General features: G+C 33.7%; 2 protein-coding genes across 2 annotated transcripts; one reads left to right on the top strand and one right to left on the bottom strand.

Annotated features, from left to right (window-relative positions):
- Positions 1-119: 119 nt before the first annotated feature.
- LOC111045622 (pancreatic triacylglycerol lipase) lies at positions 120-16,555 on the bottom strand (the record flags this gene model as incomplete). Its single annotated transcript, XM_039440143.1, is given in 6 exon segments — positions 120-4,120; positions 6,268-6,412; positions 7,138-7,277; positions 12,716-12,955; positions 14,568-14,691; positions 16,409-16,555. Coding segments are annotated over 6 exon segments (1,185 nt in total), but the record flags the coding sequence as incomplete, so codon positions are not given.
- On the top strand, positions 8,844-10,698 carry LOC111045623. Its single transcript, XM_022331072.2, has 2 exons — positions 8,844-9,078; positions 9,566-10,698. The coding sequence occupies exons 1-2, from the start codon at positions 9,074-9,076 to the stop codon at positions 10,647-10,649; spliced, it is 1,089 nt and encodes a 362-aa protein (XP_022186764.2). The 5' UTR covers positions 8,844-9,073; the 3' UTR covers positions 10,650-10,698.
- Positions 16,556-20,580: the final 4,025 nt, after the last annotated feature.

Here is a 20,580-nt window from a genome sequence, read left to right as displayed (position 1 = left end):
AAAAATATATAGATATGAATATAAAAATGTGCTCAACAAGTCGAAAAGTACAAGACTTTTCATTTGGTTATTTCTATGTTGTTTTTTTGCAACATTATAAAAATATACTTAACCATTATCAGATTGGATAAAAGCAAACCTAATTTTTTCATATTATAATAAGTAGTTTAATTGCATTGTATAGTTCTGGCCTAAGCTTCCAATGAGATCCAACATCTTTCAAGCCTTTTGAATGCTAAATTGCAGCATTAAACAACATTCAAGTAGAAAATGGAACAATTAACAAGATTCAAGGTATATAAACATTAAAAAAAAACTACATTCTCATACCAAGAGCATTCATCATAGACAGAAGAATATTGTAAAATTACTTGTACAAACATGATGTAAAGCATACAGTAAAACTTCATCTTTAAGCTATTAAAAGTTTTCAATTGAGACAATATTATAATTATAGGCTATAAATAAGAAAAAACAAATACTTGAAGAGTTATTTGGAAATAAGTAACTTATTGACAAACAATAACTATCTGGAAGAGATAGTCATGGAAAATTGATAAGAATGTTGATAAATAAGAAAATAACAAAAGACAGATATGAATACACTACTAAAACGTTCCTCTTAACTGAAGAGATTTCAGGTACCTATGACTTTGAATACCTACAGTAACAGATTAGATTATTCCAATTTATAAAATTTTGGCAAAAGAAAATAACAATCAGAAAATTGTGGAAAACTATAAAACAATTGCACAAAATCAATATGATTAATTCAATGGAGGAGTTACTTTTTTGTAAAAACCACTGTAATAAATAATCAAAGTTTGGTTTACTCATATTATTTACAAAACTAGACTACTTCTAGATAATCTAAACACAGATCTTTGATATTTTCTAACTTTGTGTTTGACTTTATTTATTTTCACTTCTAATAAACTCTGTCCTCAAAATTGTTTTTGTAACAGTGACCTTGTTTCATCACTTAATTGGCATCAATTGATTAATTTCATAATTTTCGATTTCTTACAGTAAATCGTCACATATTGAAAACGTTTTCCTTTTTGTTGAATCAACTTTTAATCAAATCCTTCTTTTGCCCCGCAAAATTTTCTTAACTTTCCTCAGAGGATTATAGATCCTTCAATTAAAACTATAACACGTGATAGATTATACGTATTAAAAATCATATTTCATAACGCAATAGCCTATCTTGAATATGTTATTACGTATAATCTAAACGCCTTTCAGGATCTTAGATGGCGACTAATAAAGCTATCGTATACTTTCAATATAAAGTAAATAGTCAAAGATGTATAATGACATGTCTTAGCTCTCTAATTTGCAATGATGGTATTATTCAATTAAACGTTTTGATTCGACCAATGAGAATAATTTCTTATCTTTCTTATCGTATACTTTCAATATAAAGTAAATAGTCGAAAATCTATAAGCACATATAGCTCTCTAATTTGCATTGATGACATTTTTCAATTATAAACGCTTTGATTTGACCAATGAGAGACATTTATTCACAAGTTTTCTTCTTTATGATGATCACTATTGTATCAAATCGCACAGTAAATACACATATCAAACAGTAAATACAAATTTTAAAAGCCTTTTGAGTATTGTTTTGATACTGATAGATGAATGATTAAAAATTACCATGAAACTGTTACGATCTCGCCAACAATCACTTCCTTATCAGAACAGTTTGAATCCTCATCATATTCTCTGAATAGATTTAGCAACAAGTAATTAGTAAGAACTATATGGCACTATAATTTTCTGAAGTAAAAAGAAACTTCACCAAAATTTATACTCGACACTTTCAGAATTTGATCTCTTTGGCTAAACAAGACTCTAGAAGGCATGTAGTATTTCCTACATACCTCCTCGACAGTATCTCCATTCTTGTCGGGGCAAAATATCACACTATCTCCCATCCTTCAACTTTTGTATGTTTGTATAGGGATATAGCCTAAAGTATGAAATGTAGCTCTATTGTCACTGGCTAAAATGTGGCCCAACAGGCTTGTAACTCAACAGATCTCCGCTACAATATATTGTCCTTTTCAAGACACAGGCCCGGTTGCACGACAGCCGGTTAAATTTTAACCGTGATTAATTTCACGAGAACTAATCAGAGAAGTCGGCTTCTCTGATTGGTTCTCGTGGAATTAATCACGATTAAAATTTGACCGGCTGTTGTGCAACCGGCACACAATCTTCAACTCTCCAGCTTCAACCTTCAACTCATACAAATTTAGCATTGATATAAGATTATTATCACGACTAAAATTTGACACTAACATGCCTGTAACTTTACAGACCAGCCCGACAATATCTTAATCTATTCAGGGCACTACTTCCAACTTTCCACCCTCAACTCCTATGATATATTCGTAAAGACTACGTATTATGATATACTACATTGAGTATGCAGTAGAAGTAGTTGATTATCAGTGTAGCTAGTGTTATTCATGGTGGTTTATTATCACTGACTAAAACGTGACCTTAACAGGCCTTCAAATTAACAGACCTACCCAACAATTTCTCCTCCTTTTCAAGGAACTACCTTCAAACTTCTTGTATATTCGTATAAATTTAGAATAAAGTATGTAGTTGTAGCTCTATTATTACTATCTAAGAAGTGGCCAAGCAGGCTTGTAACTCAACGGTTCTCTCCAACAATATCTTATCCTTTTTAAGGCACTCATTTCAACTTTCCACCTTCAAACTTCTGTATATTTGTATAGGATTAGCATAGCGTATAATAGTAGATCTGTATCAGTGTAGCTAGAGTACATAGTAGTTTATTATGGCTCAACTCACACTTACGCGACTCAAATCGAGAAGAGACTGCAACTCTAGTGTGTTTCCAAATGGTGACACTCATACCAGTCGATTCTAGTCTCTGCGACGTCACCATTTGAAAACACATGCTGCGTTGAGAAGAGACTAGAATTGCAGTCTCTTCTCGACTTGGGTCGCGTAAGTGTGAGTTGAGCCTATCACTGACTAAACCAAGGTCCTGATAGCTGGGCTTGTATTTCAGCCTCTTCAGGGCAATACCTTCAACTTTCAATTCCCATAATAGCCGTATGGATTTAGCATAAAGTATACAGTGGATTATTATCACTAACTAAAATGTGATTCTAACAAGCATTCAACTTGACAGAACTCCCCGGCAATATCTTATCCTTTTCAGGGCACAATCTTCAATCTCTAGCTTCAACCTTCCACTCGATATATAAATTTACAGTATATATTCATACAGATTTAACATAGAGTACATATTGGCTAATTATCACTGACTAAAACAAGGTCTTAACATGGTTGTAACTTGACAGACCGACCCGACAATATATCCTCCTTTTTAGGGCACTACCTTTAACTTGACAGACCGTCTCGACAATATATCCTCCTTTTTAGAGGTGCGTACAGATTTACGCGCCGCGAACATGAGCAATTCAGCTGACTATATCTGTATTTTTACAGAAACGGTAAGATACAGACATAAAAAGCTTGGCATCAGCTGATTAAAAGTGAATTGCTCATGTTCGCGGCGCGTATATCTGTACGCACCTTTAGGCACTGCCTTCAACTTTCCACCTTTAATCTTCAATTCATACATAATCGTATAGATTTAAAATACAGTATATAGGGTGTACTATGAATAGAATATAGTATGCAGTTGTGGCTCTATTATCACTGACTAAAATAAGGTCCTAACATGCATGTAACTTGATAGACCGTCCCGACAATATCTCCTCCTTATCAGGACACAGTTTGACACTGTAAACCTTAAGATCCACAATGTAATCGACTTCAACATGACCGAGATACACCTTGGGCGTCTGGAAACGCAGCGACAGAAGCCAGAACATCTGATGCGTCCAATGCAGCACGGCCGACACGACACGACCGACGCCCGACCCGGCCACGACCGTGCGACTCACTTCGCCCGGCTTGAAGTACTGCTCCTTGAAGACGGGCAGGGGTTCGGTGCGACTGCCATCCTCACCCTCCAGCTCGATGCGGAACTGCCCCACCTCTCCGTCGTGCTCTAGGCTCTCCTCTGACGAGGAGATCGACACTGCTATGCGGTACAGGTCACCTACAAAAATCACAAAAAGGAGTAAGTTAAATGGAAGATTAGAGCGAAAATCTACCATAACATTAGGCCGGTTGCAGACGAACCACTATCGCATGGGGGATGTGGGACCGACATACCACAGAACAATACGACCAACGCAGAGAGACTTTCATACTACATTCGAGAAAACGCGCATTAGTGCAACAGTTTTCAGATGTTTGTATCATACTCGGGTGTTTTATCAGATGTTTTTATCATACAGCTGTTTTCAAAGTCACAGCGACTACGATTGTGGTAGCTTCCCTTACGAAGCTGGGGAAGCGTAGTGCTCAAACACTACCCCCGTAAACAAAGCCGTAGTGCATTCATGTGACGTCAGCACAGGTAGGGCTCCTACACCAATAAAAATTCATTGATTTCAGCTGATATATATCAGTTAGTGTTTTTATTGGTGTAAGAGCCCTACCTGTGCTGACGTCACATGAATGCACTACGGCTTTGTTTACGGAGGTAGTGGCTCAAACCAGGTACGACAATCGCAAGGAAAATAATCGCATACTACAGCGCGCAACACCACATGGAAGTATCAGTGTCACTGCCATGCCTGCCAATGTATTCCGTATGCGAAGCGTTTGTGGTACTACAGATGGAAAATAATCGCTCCCACATCCCACATGCGATAGTGTTTCGTCTACATCCGGCCTAAGTATGGTTCTAGAATTAGAACCACTGGGCTTCATCAAGCTATAGTGAGATTCATGTGAAGTTAGTGGAAATGATATGACAACATAGTTGCCATGTTTACTACCGCCTTCTATAGTAAATAGCTCAGATTCAAGTTATCCCGATATATATTATATAATAATATTTTTAAATGATCAATTATATCTCGACAAATAAATAAGGCCAATATCAATTAAAAAATCTAGGAGTAATTATTTTAAATAGTACGATCAAATTACTAAGAAGTATGGAAATTGAAAGAAATCAAGGCACAAGGGAAGAAGATGACTATACTGCACGAATTACCGAAATGTAATACAAGATGAATAAAAAAGTAATGACAAGAGGGAGGAACATTTTATTAAAGGTGGATTAATACTGAAAGTATACTCTTACAAACACACAGTTTGAAATAACATGATTAAGGAGAAGAACAACACAAAAATAAGAAAATAGGAGAGGAGGTAGTAAAGTTTAAGCAAAAACCTTTCATGTAAAAAGGAAAAGTTGAAAAATGAAGTAATACGAGATAGTGGAGGAGGAACGGAAGAAGGGATAAGACGAAAAAATGTGAAAAGGAAAACACAAATTTTGTAAAAGGAATATAAAGCAGATGAAGAATGGTTAGCAGAGACAGAACGGATCAATGATGTGATGATATTGATGATGATAATGAGGATCAGGATCAGGATAGAGCAAGAAAATGTGGAGGACGAGGATTAAGGTGGGCCGTCCAATGGAACCGATTTCGTCCGAACTAGCATCGGCCGAAAACTACCGAACTCGTCCGAACGATTCCCCAACAAAGAAAGCTATAGATGCTCGTCCATTGCAACAGGTTCATATGGCCGTGTAAGTTTTCGATCAGAATTGAATGGGATTTTCCGGCTCTATCCGGCCGAACTAACTAGTCGAGCTGAGACAACAAAGTGTTCCTAACCTAAACTTGTTTCACAGTCTAGTTTGTTATTGTTTTTTGAAGTTTATCTGTTCTATAAAGTTGTAACTATGAACAATGAAAAGTTGATAAGTTTGGTTCAAGAGCATGTTCCATTATGAGATATACGAGACAAAAGATATAGTCATGATGATCAAAGGAATCTGTGGACAAAGATTGCTGAACAAATAGGATCGGAAGGTAAGATTATTGTAATGAATAACTAATTTAGTGGATATTTGTTTATACAATTTTCAAAATCTCAATATAATCATTGTTTATGAAAAATGTTGGTGGCTATGATAGTAGTTAATTCAATATTCAATAGTTCAGCCAAATACTGAACTAGACTGACGTAAACGGTTCCAATGGACAACCATATTCGGCTGAATTAAAGGCCGGCAGATTCGTCCGATCCAACGGCCGAACGGATCGGTTGAATACGGTTCCAGTGGACGGTTACCCTAAGAGGAGGAGAAAAACGAATAAAAATACAGTTTGTACTTACGGCAAAACGGTGGCTGTGGTCCGGTGATGGTGTAAAGTTTGACCAGGTTACGAGAGAAGGCTGAGTCCATGACTCCACTTCCTGCCGTCTCTCTCTGCACTGTATGGAACGAGTTCATTCCCATACTGGCACAGATTCTATTCTCCTATAAAAAGACAAATATAAATCTTAAATGATCATAGAGTTGATTATAATATTGAATATAAAGAGAATAATATAAAGAGCAGCTATAGTAGTTATTGAAAACTGTAGTATTGAATATAAAGATATACTGAAGTAGTAAAAACGATAGAATATCTTAATAATGAATTAATAAAATTACAAAATTGCCACAAGCCCTACAAAAAAAAACGATAAATTAGTTTTGGTTATCACACTATTTACCTACTAAAGTAAATTAATAATCTATAGTAATTCATTACAAACTGTCAGGACTGAATGAAAGCAGAGTTTTAGTGTCATTTATAAGAAATGTTAACAATCTCACTATAGTAGACTTGAGGCTACTACAAAGACGTTGATAAATTATACGCTATTAATTTTGAAATATTTTATATTCAGTATAACTTATTTCTACGACAAAGAATCAACATAGCATGTAGCAGTGTATCTACAATATTTGTGTTGCGACATGTCCCAGAATTTTGTTGGTTAGAGAAGAAGTGTTAGTTTTCCCAATAACTAATTCATCAATTTACTGGATGAAGCAAATACATATATTTTTATTGAATAAATATTAATACATAATACTCAATAAATACTTAATAAATATTACAATGTTCATAAAAAGTTGTAAAAATACATAAAAACATACAATTTACTATAGAAAAATAATAATGAATTTTTATTAAATAAAAGAAAAATACTTACACTGCATTCGAAGCATTCTCCAGCGATGAAATTCTCCCATGTATCACACTCTATGGCAATAAACTTGCACTGTGTATTCACAGACTCGTTGAAGAATTGTAAACTCCTTACATGGTCACAGCCTAAAAATTTTCTCACCCCTAGAAAAATAGAAACAGAAAAAAAAAACAGTTTAGAAGTGAATTTTGTTTTAAAAATCTATATTTTGTCGAGGGTGATGGCCATATGAGGTCTAGGCTTGTGCGTAGGTAAATGAGCCGGATGATAATAAGAGATGAGTGGACCTAAAAAGGTGGATTCCGAATCACCTAATCATGAGACATCATTGATTTATCAACATCATCCTTATACAGCCCCCGGGCCACACGTATCATGCAGCTTTCCGACCCCACTCCGATCCATTTAAATAAGTGATTTGAGTGATGACAATATTGTTAGAAATGACAACGGACTATAGTGATGTCCACGTTATAATGGCAGTGTTTGATTGGCAATGGTATTGCTACCCTTGTCTATCATTCAACAAAGCGCATAGCGCTATCTCTTTCTCGCCTTGCACTGTTGCCAGATCGTCTTTCAACAATGTTTGAGGAATATAATTTATTGCTTGATAAAATATGAATCTATTATTTTAAATAAGAATGAACAGTTAATATCAATAAACCTGTATCAGCTACCGCCTATAGAAGGCATTGACAAGATAGAGGATCGACATCGTTGTTCTGCTATCTTTCTCCACTGCCATTATAACGTGGACCTCACTAACTAGGACCACACTAATGGAGCATGCCACACATGTCGGTCATGTGATCTAAAACTACCACCACCCCTCAACTCCACAGAAAAATCGAATATGAGTAGGATGATCAGAACTCTGTATGGTGAGTAGTGTGACCCGGGCTTTACATTTATGGTGATTGATTATGTAAAGCTGCGTTTACACCAAAGTTATTAACAAAATGTTGATAACTTAAACCTTATAGATTCTATTAGATTGAACGGAACTTGACAAATACATCATGTTTATGATAAGTTATGTTCAATCTAATAGAATCTTTAAGGATAAAGTTATTAAAATTTTGTTAATAAATTTAGTGTGAACGCAGCTTAAATAAATTGTCTAGATTTATAAAATTAAATTATAGTACCCTTTGAAATTAATAAAATAATAGGATAAGAAAACAAATTATAACTACAGTAGCCTCTCTCTTAACCGGACACCTTTTAACCGGACATCGGTTTAACCGGACTACACTCCACGGAAGTGACATCTCTTTAACCGGAAAATAATCATCAGCACATCGGTTCAACCGGACTGTACAGTACTTCTGCACCTGCCACGAATCATAATGGCTGTTTGGTTTTAAATATTTCAAATGTAAAAAGGTTTAGCAACTAACTATTTTCTTGTGTTTTGTGTTCACAGATATCATAATAAAGCGTCTAGTTTTATTATTTTTATGTAAAAGTCATTATTGGCTTATAAACTACAAAATATGCGTACCAATTTAACGACTTTTAGGGAACGTCGGTTTAACCGGAAAAAACGTTATCCGGACTGGCCTCAGTCCCGATGAGTCCGGATAAGAGAGAGGCTACTGTATTCTTATTCTATTATTTTGTTAATTGCAAAGGGTACTATAAATATATTTTATAAATAAAAGAAATTAGCCCTGAATTCATACATTTTAATTTAAATCATCCAGAATATTAATCTTCCAGTAATCTGAAAGGTCAATAAAATATGATTAACATATGATAATAATTACAATATTTCAAATCACAAATCCAAATTTCTTGTACAACTTTCATTGATTCATTGCAGTTGGTAAACAAAACCAGTTTAAAACTTTGATCAATAAGATTTTAGAATTGATAAAATAGAAAAAAAGATATTTCAAAGAACATCTACAAAAAAGAAACTCAAAAGTTATAAATGATGTAAGTATAGTACAATAGAAATATATAGAAAAGAATGGCTACCTTTATTTGTTGTACGTATTGGCGAAAAATGGTTTATTCTTATTCTATAATAGTACGTATGAATAGTTTAAGTTTTTAGTATTTTATCAGGAAGAATTCATAAGCGTAGAACATGAATTATTTTTAAATGTATTACATTTTAATTAATGGTAAAGATCTGAGTATGATTTACTATATTAGAATATCTATTCAAGTCTTTTTACTTCAAGATTTCCTAAGATAAAATACTCGTACTTATTTGACTATAACTCAATTCAAGTTAACGATAGATTAAAAAAGTAATTCATTATTTTGTACATAATTGTCAAGTTGAGCTCTATTGTTAGTTATTAAATGAAATTTGATTGGTAATTTCAAGGTATGAACATAGCTTCAGGATAAAAACACACCACATTTATCTTCATGATAAAAAAATACCTACGTAATTTGGTTTGACTTTTCACAGAGCGATAGAAAACATAATGAAGACAAACAGGAAAATTTTGGAAAATGAAAACAAATTCCACAACACATCAGCATCAGACTTTGCTTTGAGAGTGAATGAAAAATGCCAAAACATAAATAATGAAAATAATGATAAGAGAAAAACAAAGAAGTTGAAAAGTAGAGGAATTGTTAAAATGCATTCAACAATAAGTGAAGGAGGAGAGATGAAACATAAATTTGATATGTTGGAATGTGAAATCTGTAAAACGCCAAAAAATGAATTAAGGAAACAAAAAGAACAGAATAATGTTAAAGGAGAATTAAAATTGAGTGGGAATGAAATATTGCAAGATAAAATGGTGTTTGAAGAAAGCAATGGAGAAAACTGTAAAAACTTTAAAGAGGGAGCAAAAGAAGGAAATGTAAATTACAATGAGGGCAATTCTAAGGAAGTTCCACATTTAGGTGACAAATTAGAAGTTGAATCGAGTAACGAAGTAAAAGAAGGTATAATTGAAGAAATTGATAAAATACTAGAGAAGACAAGAGAATTGATTTCAAGAAAGAATAAAAGTATCTCAGAAGAAAATGGAGATAATAATGATGAATTTAGCGAGTTTCAAAGAATGATTTGCGAAAAACCTGAATTCAACTTTGCAATAGTTGACGAGGTAGAGAATTTGGAGAAAATAGAGGAATTAAATAAAAGTCTGGATGACCTCACAGTTACAGATGAGGAGAATTCTTCTGAGGTGACTGATTTGAATAAAAACAAGAATGAAATTATTTTTGAAAATAATGTACTTCCACCGGCATTAAGAAATACACAGTATGAAAGGCTGGTAAAAGTTATGGTAAGGTCGAGATCATGGTTGGAATCTAGGCCTCTTTTGAAATCAATTTTTCAACTGAAAAACGGAACAGATTCAAGAAATATTGATACTATAAACTCTGAAAATTTGGAGGAGAATTCAAATATAAAACAAGAGAATAAAGAAAAGTTAGAAGAAGAAGTGAACAATATTTTTGCCAAAGGAAAACAAAACAGACTCGGCAATGCTTTGTTTGTAGGGAGTAAATCATTATTTGAGATGAAATATTAGTGATATGTTTGGAACAGAAGGGGAACTTTATTATACTCTGATAACTTGACTCATCAGATTGATTTCTCCAGTAATTTATACATGTTTCTTTCTCACTAATTATGTTAGTTTATTGGTGAACTTATAAGGATATTTTTCCACATTGATGTAATTTTAATAAACTATATTTTTGAATGAATAATCAATATTGTTTTTCAAAAGTAATTGATTCCTATAGCCAGAATATAACGGAAAATCTTAATTATATTCTAAAACCTCCTATAACAATATTATTATAAAAATCTGGTGTGGCGCACTCACACAACTTTCCTTGCCGTTATGAAAATTGATCACCTGACGCTAGTGTACTCACGCATCTCAAGTCTACTATTCAAATATATGAGTCAGCTGGTGATAGGTCAATAACGCTGGAAACACACGAGGTCTGCTATCTCTTCGTAGTGAATGATTTAATAGAACCAACAGTTGCCAACAGTTTGCAATTTAATAATCACATTTTCTGGGATTTCAAGCTTATTTTCAATTTTAGGTGGAAATGTTACTGGACATTAATTGCAGAGATTTTCAAGCTCAATCTTTTCCACTTGAAATTTTTTGTTTAAATTGTATATGAAGGCTGATAATTGAGAATCCAAAATCAAACTTTGCATAGATGGGGCAAAGCTCCTGAAATATTTACAGATATAACACTTGTTGCAGTTGATAGAGCTTATTAATGACTATTTCAGGTATGAATTTGATCAAAATCGTTGGAGCCGTTTCACGAAATCGTTGGAGAAAATTGCGAAAAACCCTGTTTTTGACAACATTTTCGCCATTTTAGCCGCCATCTTGGATTGCATTTGATCGAATTCTTCGTGTCGGATCCTTATAGTGTAAGGACCTTACGTTCCAAATTTCAAGTCATTCCGTTAACTGGGAGATGAGATATCGTGTACACAGACGCACACACACACACACACACACACACACACACACACACACACACACACACACACACACACACCACACACACACACACACACACACACATACAGACCAATACCCAAAAACCACTTTTTCGGACTCAGGGGACCTTGAAACGTATAGAAATTTAGAAATTGGGGTACCTTAATTTTTTTCGGAAAGCAATACTTTCCTTACCTATGGTAATAGGGCAAGGAAGGTTAAAATGTGTATTATTTTCCAAAATTTATATAGAACTTTTTGCGAGTTTTACATGATTTCTCTTGAATTGTACACTTATCATCTGTACATTACTTTCTCGTAAACCAACTTTCACAACTATTCTCCTTATGAAGGTGAAATGGAAAAATGTTGTCAGCTTCACATAATTATTTATTTGAACCAAACTAGTTTCAATGCAATTAAGGCATCATCATCAGTGGTCTTTTCGGTTGGACCTTGATATGGAGAAATTTCAAAATATCTATTTCTATGTCTAGTGTAAATTTTACAATTCTACTTCCTGATAAATCCATTAATCCCCTTTTCAATTCAATTCCTACAAAACCAACAATATTTTTTACAAATTCTGCAAACTCTTTCTACAAATTATACACCAATATAAACAATAATTAAAACTACTTTAATTCCTCTCCATACTATTTTCCACATATCCTACAAATAGTCCAGTCAATATAGACTTAAAAAGGGGGTATGCTTGCAATTTATATTATAGTTCTGATTTATTAATATATTATTTGGATACATGAGAGAAGTCCAGAACCAATTTCTTCATGCAAAATTTCCTTGTGCTAGATACAGAGTGGCCCAAAAACCTCGTATTTTGCTCCATTTTCCAGTTTTCAACTATTTCTGCCAAATCCAGTAATCGGACAGAAAAATTTGCTCACGCCTTTTTTTAGATTATAAAATTAGATCATTCGGAACTCTCTATCTCCGATGTATCTAGCACAAAGAAATTTTGCATGAAGAAATTGGTTCTGTACTTCTCTCATGTATCCAAATAATATATTATTAAAAAATCACAACTACAATATAAATTGCAAGCAATGGACTAAAATTCTTTCCACAAATTGTAAACGAATTGTTGGCAAACCGACCTTTGAAAAAGCTGTTCTGCTCCATCTGCACATAGTTCATGAGGCCCTTGTCACAGCCGGGCTGGTTCTCGCCGCCGTTCGGGTAGAAGTCGAGGTGGCCGATGGGCTCATCCATGCCGAGTCCGCCCCTGATGAAGGGCGTGGCGTCCGAGTGGATGATGTCCACGTAGTTGGCGTCGGTCGGATCCAGACGCACGATTGGGTCTGTCTTGCTGAAGTGTGGCTCTGCTGGGTCCAGACCTCAATTATACAAAATAGTTCACATATAAATCTAGAGTTTCAATAAATAAAGACAGAGTGAATTCAAAGACCTGAATTATGATGAGGAATTCAGATTTAAATCCAGATTAGCAATAAATTAAGATGAGAAAAATTTAAATGACATCTCAGTTCAATATAATAAAGCCAGAAGTATGATAAGCACATCTCAAAATGTAGAGTTCAATTCAGTCAAAAGTTGGTGTATACGAGATCATGTTAGAAATCATTTCAAGCTAGAACTAACCAACTCACCAACATTTTGCCAACACACTTTGACCAATTTTAAGCCTCAGCGCTCCAGGCTCCAGCTGATGTCTCATTGATTTCACAGAGGCGTTTGATATGTGTTTCCGCTGCCTCACTTCTGCCCGCTGAACGCTGATATTTCACTCTCTGATCGCTGAACGCTTATATTCAAATGCTGACTGAACAGTGGTGTTCCTCTACCCCTTTCCATACTATAGTAAGATTCATACCAAAACCGTCAGCATTGGTTGCATGTGCCAGTATTGATGTTATTTATAAGCGATGCTGACTTCTAGAGCAACACCGATTCCTATGTATAGTTTTAATTCATCTCACTGGATACTATCATAGAGAAACCATAGCATAAGTAGATATCCCATGGTATAGGGAATTTATGTCGCAACTTTTACTGTTATCTCAAGCCAATTACTGTCGATTATTGTCAATTTTTACTGTTTTGTTAGGGTGATAGTGTATGAACGGCACAATTTGAGAGACTACCAGCGTCACACAGCAGCATAGAAAAGAACTACGTGAACTATCGGCTTGGGATAACAGTAAAAGTTGCGACATAAACGCCCTATGCCATGGGATATCTACTTATGCTATCGCTTATCTATGATAGTATAGGATAGGATTAAAAGTTAACAATCTTTTTTTAAACGGGTGTTACTATTGTAATGAACTGGTAATAACTCGAATGTGATCTATCATATTAAATAAAAATATTTGAAATAAGTCTATTCTTTTATTACATTAGGACACCGCGATTCGCTCTGTTTTGAACACATAATGCAATACAAGATTTTATAGTGATCTAGGTAAATAAGGTTTAATGGTTCACTCCAGATTGTAATAATCTAGATTGGGTTGAACAGAATTTATTGCTTTCACCCATGGGCAAATTAGTCATTATCTATTGTTTTTAAAAACAAAAAATATATAGATAATATAGGCTACATATGAAAAGAAATGTACAGGTAAAGGTGCATTTTCGTTTGTGCGTAAATTTCCGCAGTCGACAACAACAAGCATTGTTGACATTCATATTGTCCAAATTTCAAGTGTGCTAAAACAGCTGATCAATTAACTTTTCATTATTTGTCTTTATTATTAGAGAATTAAACATTTCTAATAATATCAACATATTGCCATTTAAAAGTATAAGCTAAACCTGCCCCATTAAAACATAATATTGAACATAATCTTTTGGGTTATGTAGACAGATTGAAATCTACCCAATCTGAGATTCTCTCCCTGTCGTGGTTGACGACGGCATTTACGCACAAACGAAAACCCAGCTTCAGGATTATAAAATAAACATAGAATTTGAAGGGACTATTACCAGTGATTCGTCCAAGTTTCTGTCTGAATTTCGTTTGCAAAGTAGAACCCACATAACCAGCCAAATGAGCGCCCAAGCTGTGACCAATCACATGACAGAATTCTGCCTTCAAACCAACCAAAGTCTGGAAAATTAAAATTTAAAATTACTAAGAAAAATAAATACAAAAATAAAATATATACTGGAAGAGCAGGAAAACAATAGAAGTAAAATGAAAGAAGGGGAAAAATAAATGAAAAAGAGGTGAATAGGGAGGGAAGGAATGGGTGAGAAGAGGGAAAAATATGCGGAGGTAATGTAAGGGATGAGAATATAGGAGAGTAGATGAAGATGAAGAGGTAAATAAGAAAGAGTAGAAAGAAAAGGAAAATAAGAAAGAGTATAAAGAAGAAGAAAAAAAGGAGGAGGTAAAGGAAGAAGTTAGACGAAGTTTGTGAAGGTGGAAGAGAAGAAAGGGTAGGAAGGGTGGTAAAAAAGTAAAACAGAAATTTAATTAGATTAAAAACTACATTAAAAATAATGATTAATCAAATCAATTTCGTATCCAAAATGAATTCAAGGTTAGTCCAAAACAACAAAAAATTTCGAAACTATTACAAGGCCAAATTTTACACTTGAACTTGTCCGAAATAAATTTTTCTTGCAGTAAAATGTCACATGTAATCTGAAGCTGATAAGGTTCAATAAATTTGTGGAGACATTTAAAAAAATCTCCACGCTTAACTACTAGTAAACAAACGATTATATTGCAATGTCAACCAGACAAAATTGATAAGAAAATTGCGGGGAAAAATGATTGAATGGATATTCTATTGAGATGTCTCCAGACTAGATTTAAAGTGGTAAAGCGGAAATACTGTCCAAACTTCGCCATGTATCAAATAAAGAAGTAGGCTAATTCTTTAAAAGAAAATAATTTAATTAGTCGAATCCGAAAGATTAAAGGTCGATTTCTGAGCTCGGGATTTAGTTAAGCTCTAGACTTTAAACAGCTGGAGTCAGAAAATTGGCTTTCCGAAACGGGGCGTAGTCGTAGTTTTTATGATAATATTTATTTTCTCATTTCTATAATTGGAAACGTTTTTCCTTGACGGAATGAAACATTATAAATAATTCAAAATAGCTGAAACTTTACACTATTTTGACCTTATTTTATTTTGTGTTAAATTTTCTAGTTTTTCAAAATTTAATTTAACCCCGTTTTGGAAAGCCAATTTTCTGACTCCAGCTGTTTAAAGTCTAGAACTTAGGGAAATTGCCAGCTCGGGAACCGGCCACAAGTTATACTATAAGAGGAAAAGAATTTGATTATTAAAATCCGACAGAAAAGCTTTATGAGACTGTCAAGAATTATTTTTCTAAAAATAGGTAAGAAGAAGACTCTATCTACCGTGTCTAAAGTCGCCTTTACTTTGGTCGAGTTACTTGACTCAATTCCACTAGATTAATCAAACTTGCCCTGTGTGAACGCTTTTTTAAGTACTTTAAAGTTCCATCTATTAAAGTTACTTCATTTGAGGGAACTAGAATCAACTTCTCACAATAGTCGAAAAATAATGTAAATTCGGCTTATCTCAGTTGCACAAACAAGGATGAATCATCTAGAATTAGCTGATAAAACCGTCTTATAATTATTGCCCTGATCCTAAAATTGATCTCGTTTGCTGCAAGAAATTTAAGAAAGTTACTGACGTTATTTGAGATTACAAAAAACACAAAACATAGAGAACTTCGACAATGCAAAACTTTGTTGAAATCTGCAGTTTTGTTAAAAGCTGATAGACTGCAGTAAGAAGAAGAGCTTCAACGACATAGAGATAAGAATAGTTTTCTAAACTTACACTCATAGTATGAATGAGATGAGCAGTAATTGTTCCGACCAATCTGATGTTGGCTACTGCCTGTGTGTAGGGGGGACTGGATCCATTACCCCAATCCACTGATATAACGTTCACATCGTATCTTTCCAACAGTTCTGATGTTAGATTCTGAAAATAAGCATATCGAATAAAATACTATAAATATTAAAACATATTCAGAATGGGACAATTCTTGATTGTTCCATATTTTCTGATAAAGTATTTTAATAGGTCTACTTGAACTTTTTAACTATTATAGAAATCACTCATTACATTTTTATTTACACACCAATTTCGCACTCATGCCATTTTCAAGTGTCAAAATTAATTTTGGATGCGTGCTGAAACGAATAGTGTTTAAATAAAAAGTAAGAAGCGAGTACTAGTGATTTCTATAATAATTAATCAGAATGCGACATTTGATTGAAAATTGACGGAGTAAACGTCACGGAAATTAATTTTGGAAACTCCATAGATGTAATGGCTTGAGTGGTATTTAGTTTTTGTATATTCGGAGTTAACTTTCGATTGCTCTTATCAATTAACACACGATGCCGGTTGCACAAAAGCCGGTTAAATTTTAATTGTGATTAATTCCACGAGAACCAATCACAATTAGAATATAACCGGTTTTTGTGCAACCGGGCCATATTCTTTGAACTATTATACTTATACAGATTTCGCTGGCCAACAAAATTGACTCACTACGTCTTTTTTTATTGGAGTGAAGGGACAAATTTGTAGTCCAAAACGAAGAGTGACATGCGCCCATTCGATTATATGATGGATGCTATGATACCATGGTGGCCCCTCCATAATAGTGGCCGAGTGTGCCACAGGCCTTACAAGACTTCTAGATGATTTTGTTGAACAGGCCCTACTCATGAGACAGCTAAATCTATAATATATTAAAGGAAACAACAGGCTTCTACACGTACGGGATAGGAAATTCACGAATGACGCACCATCACGTCTGAACTAATCAACTTGAAATTTTGCATATAAATTCTTAATTTACCGAGGATGGTTTTATGCCTATTTCCAATTCTTAAAGAGTTATCAGTTTGTTAAGTTTTTAATTAGACCCTTGCATAGCACGGGTTACCTGCTAGTCTGCAATGTATGTTTCAATTAACAGCACAAAGTTAACTTATTTTTCCTGCCCCTATCATTTCAATGATACGTACTACTTATTGTAAGAATAAATAAATAATTCCAGGGCTGACAAATAATTTTTGTATAGTAGCGCTCATCGAATTTCCATCTAGCTGTTTGCCCTGCTGTCAATATTTGAAGTAACAGAAGTCTTCGGGGTGATTAACAGCATTTAATTGGGATTTTCGTTTGATAATAAAATTATACCACTGAGCCATGTAGATTTGTGAATATTTGTCACATGAATATAAGAAGTATGAATAGAAACTTTGATAACTTAGCATATATTCTAGGGAATTGTGATACTAAATTTGATTTTATAGCACTTAGTGAAACTTGGATTAACGATAGCACAATTAATTACAGTTTGAATGATTATTCAATTCATAGTGTACCAGGTAGACTGAATAAATGCGATGGAGTTTGTATTTTTACTAGGAACACATTCAATGTTGAAAACATAAATTCTCTTATACTCGAATGTAATTCTCTAATACTGAGTGTCAGTATACCTGATGAAAATATTAAATTCACAATAGTTACTATTTACCGTTCACCTTCTTCTAATTTGCAAATTTTTCTCAATAGTCTGAATGATTGCATTGATTACTTGAAACATGAAAATAGTCAAAACATAATAATCATCGGTGATACGAACATAGATATAAACAGTAACACAAACTTTGTTAATGAATATTTCAATCTTTTGTCATCAAATGGTTTTAAATATTACATTAATGAACCTACTCGAGAAATAAACGGATCCCAATCATGTATTGATCACATATTTTACAGAAAAAATGTTTGTGAGTCTATTATTGGATCAATAATGAAAACAAGTATTACTGACCACTATCTGACTTGTATAAACATTGGTCTTGGAGAAAATACTTGTAGAACTGAACCAAGTGTTAACACTAGAAAATCTATAAACTACCATGATTTGATAAATAATCTTAAGAAGTACAATTGGTCCGTGGTTGCATCACAACTTGATTTAAATATTGAAAATGCTGTTGAATTATTCGTTGATGCATTATCCACTGAGATTGGAAATGCAACCCAAATAAAAATTGTACCACACAAACTAAAGCCTCTCAAGCCTTGGATAACTGCAGGATTAATAACGTCAATAAGAAAACGAGATAAAATGCATCAGAAATTAAAAAAACAGCCTCAAAACAACTTTCTCAAATCATTTTATAAAAACTACAGAAACACATTAAACAACATGATAAAAAATCTAATTATGACTACTATAATAATATACTACTCCAAAGCAGAGGCAATTCGAAAAAGACATGGGAGTGTATCAATGATTTATTGAATATAAAGCGAGATAAAAAAATGCCCAATATAGATCCCGAAGTTCTAAACCACCATTTCACGCATGTAGGTCAATTATATGCTAATAAAATAATAAATAACAGACCTAGACAACGTACTCATGCCGATTCGTCAATCCCCTCATTCAATTCATTTTATTTGGCTGATACAAACAATGATGATATAATAGACACAATCAGTTCTCTCAGAAGTAACTCTTCTCCTGGAGTAGACAATTTGGGTTCTGTCTGTCTGAAAAAAATAGCTTCCTATATTGTAGAGCCTCTTAAAATGATAATAAATAAATGTTTTTTGGTAGGTTATTTTCCTAAACTATTCAAAGTTGCTAAAGTTGTTCCTCTTTATAAATCAGGTGATAAATCAAACCCCTCAAATTATCGCCCAATAAGTTTAATAAATAATTTTAGCTAAAATAATGGAGAAAATTATAAAGAAGAGACTAGTAAGTTATTTGAATAAACATAGAATTATCAATAGAAATCAGTATGGATTTAAGAGTGGCATATCAACAGAAGATGCAATATCCGACTTTTTGGAAAGAATAATTGAAAACTTCAACAGTAAAAAGAAAACTTTAACAACTTTCTTAGACTTGGCAAAGGCTTTTGACACTGTATCTCAGTCAAGATTATTAGAGAATCAGAGGCTCACCTCTCAAACTATTCAATAGTTATCTAACTGAACGGTATCAACTACTTACGCTGAATACTTTATCGAGCAATAAAAAACTTACTGAATATGGTCTGCCTCAAGGCACTGTTTTATCACCAATACTTTTCCAAATTTATATTAATGATATTCTTAAAGTTGAAATTGGGAACTGCTCAATCCTATCCTTTGCTGATGATACCGCTCTCACTTTCACTGGCAATTCCTGGGAGGACGTGCGCCTTAGCGCAGAAAATGGTCTCAGAGTAGCACAATCATGGCTCGATGAACATCTGCTTACTTTAAATGCTTCTAAAAGCGTATTCATGACTTTCTCACCCAATGCCCAAACACAACCTCATGAAATAGAAAGTATTAAAATACACCAAGTAAACTGCAATTGTCAACAATCAACAAATCACTGCTTTTGTCCTGGAATTCGAAAAAAGGACCGAGTAAAATACCTGGGAATACTGTTGGATCCATATCTGAGATGGAATATTCATATAAACAGCATGTGTTTAAAAATAAAATTTCTAATATATAAATTTCATCAAATTAGAGAACTAAATAACTTGAAAATAGCTCGATTAATCTACTTCTCTTATGCACAAGCTGTCTTACAATATGGAATAAGAGCATGGGGTGGAGCCTTGAACACACATTTTGAAAAACTTTTCATAATTCAAAAATATATTAAACAATTCTAGGCAAACCCAGACTTTATCCTACAAGCGATCTTTTCAATGAATTCAAAGTACTAACTGTTCTACAGCTGTACATAAAAAATTTGATAATATATATATTAAGAAGAATAAAAATAAATTTCTTCTTCGTGAAAGAAATTTAAATTCACGTCCTATTAGAGAAACATTCCATCAAGACAGGATGGATTTGAATGTATGTAGAAGACAATTCACTTACTTATCACAGAGGATAATAAATCTTGTTCCTTCTCATTTTGTTGCCAATACAAGCCGGAGCAAAAAACTAAATTGCGAGAT

The sequence above is a fragment of the Nilaparvata lugens genome, chromosome 13, assembly GCF_014356525.2.
Source record: "Nilaparvata lugens isolate BPH chromosome 13, ASM1435652v1, whole genome shotgun sequence".
In the NCBI taxonomy this organism is placed as follows: domain Eukaryota; kingdom Metazoa; phylum Arthropoda; class Insecta; order Hemiptera; family Delphacidae; genus Nilaparvata; species Nilaparvata lugens.
Note: the sequence above shows the minus strand (reverse complement) of the source record. Positions and strands in the feature narration are given on the sequence as shown.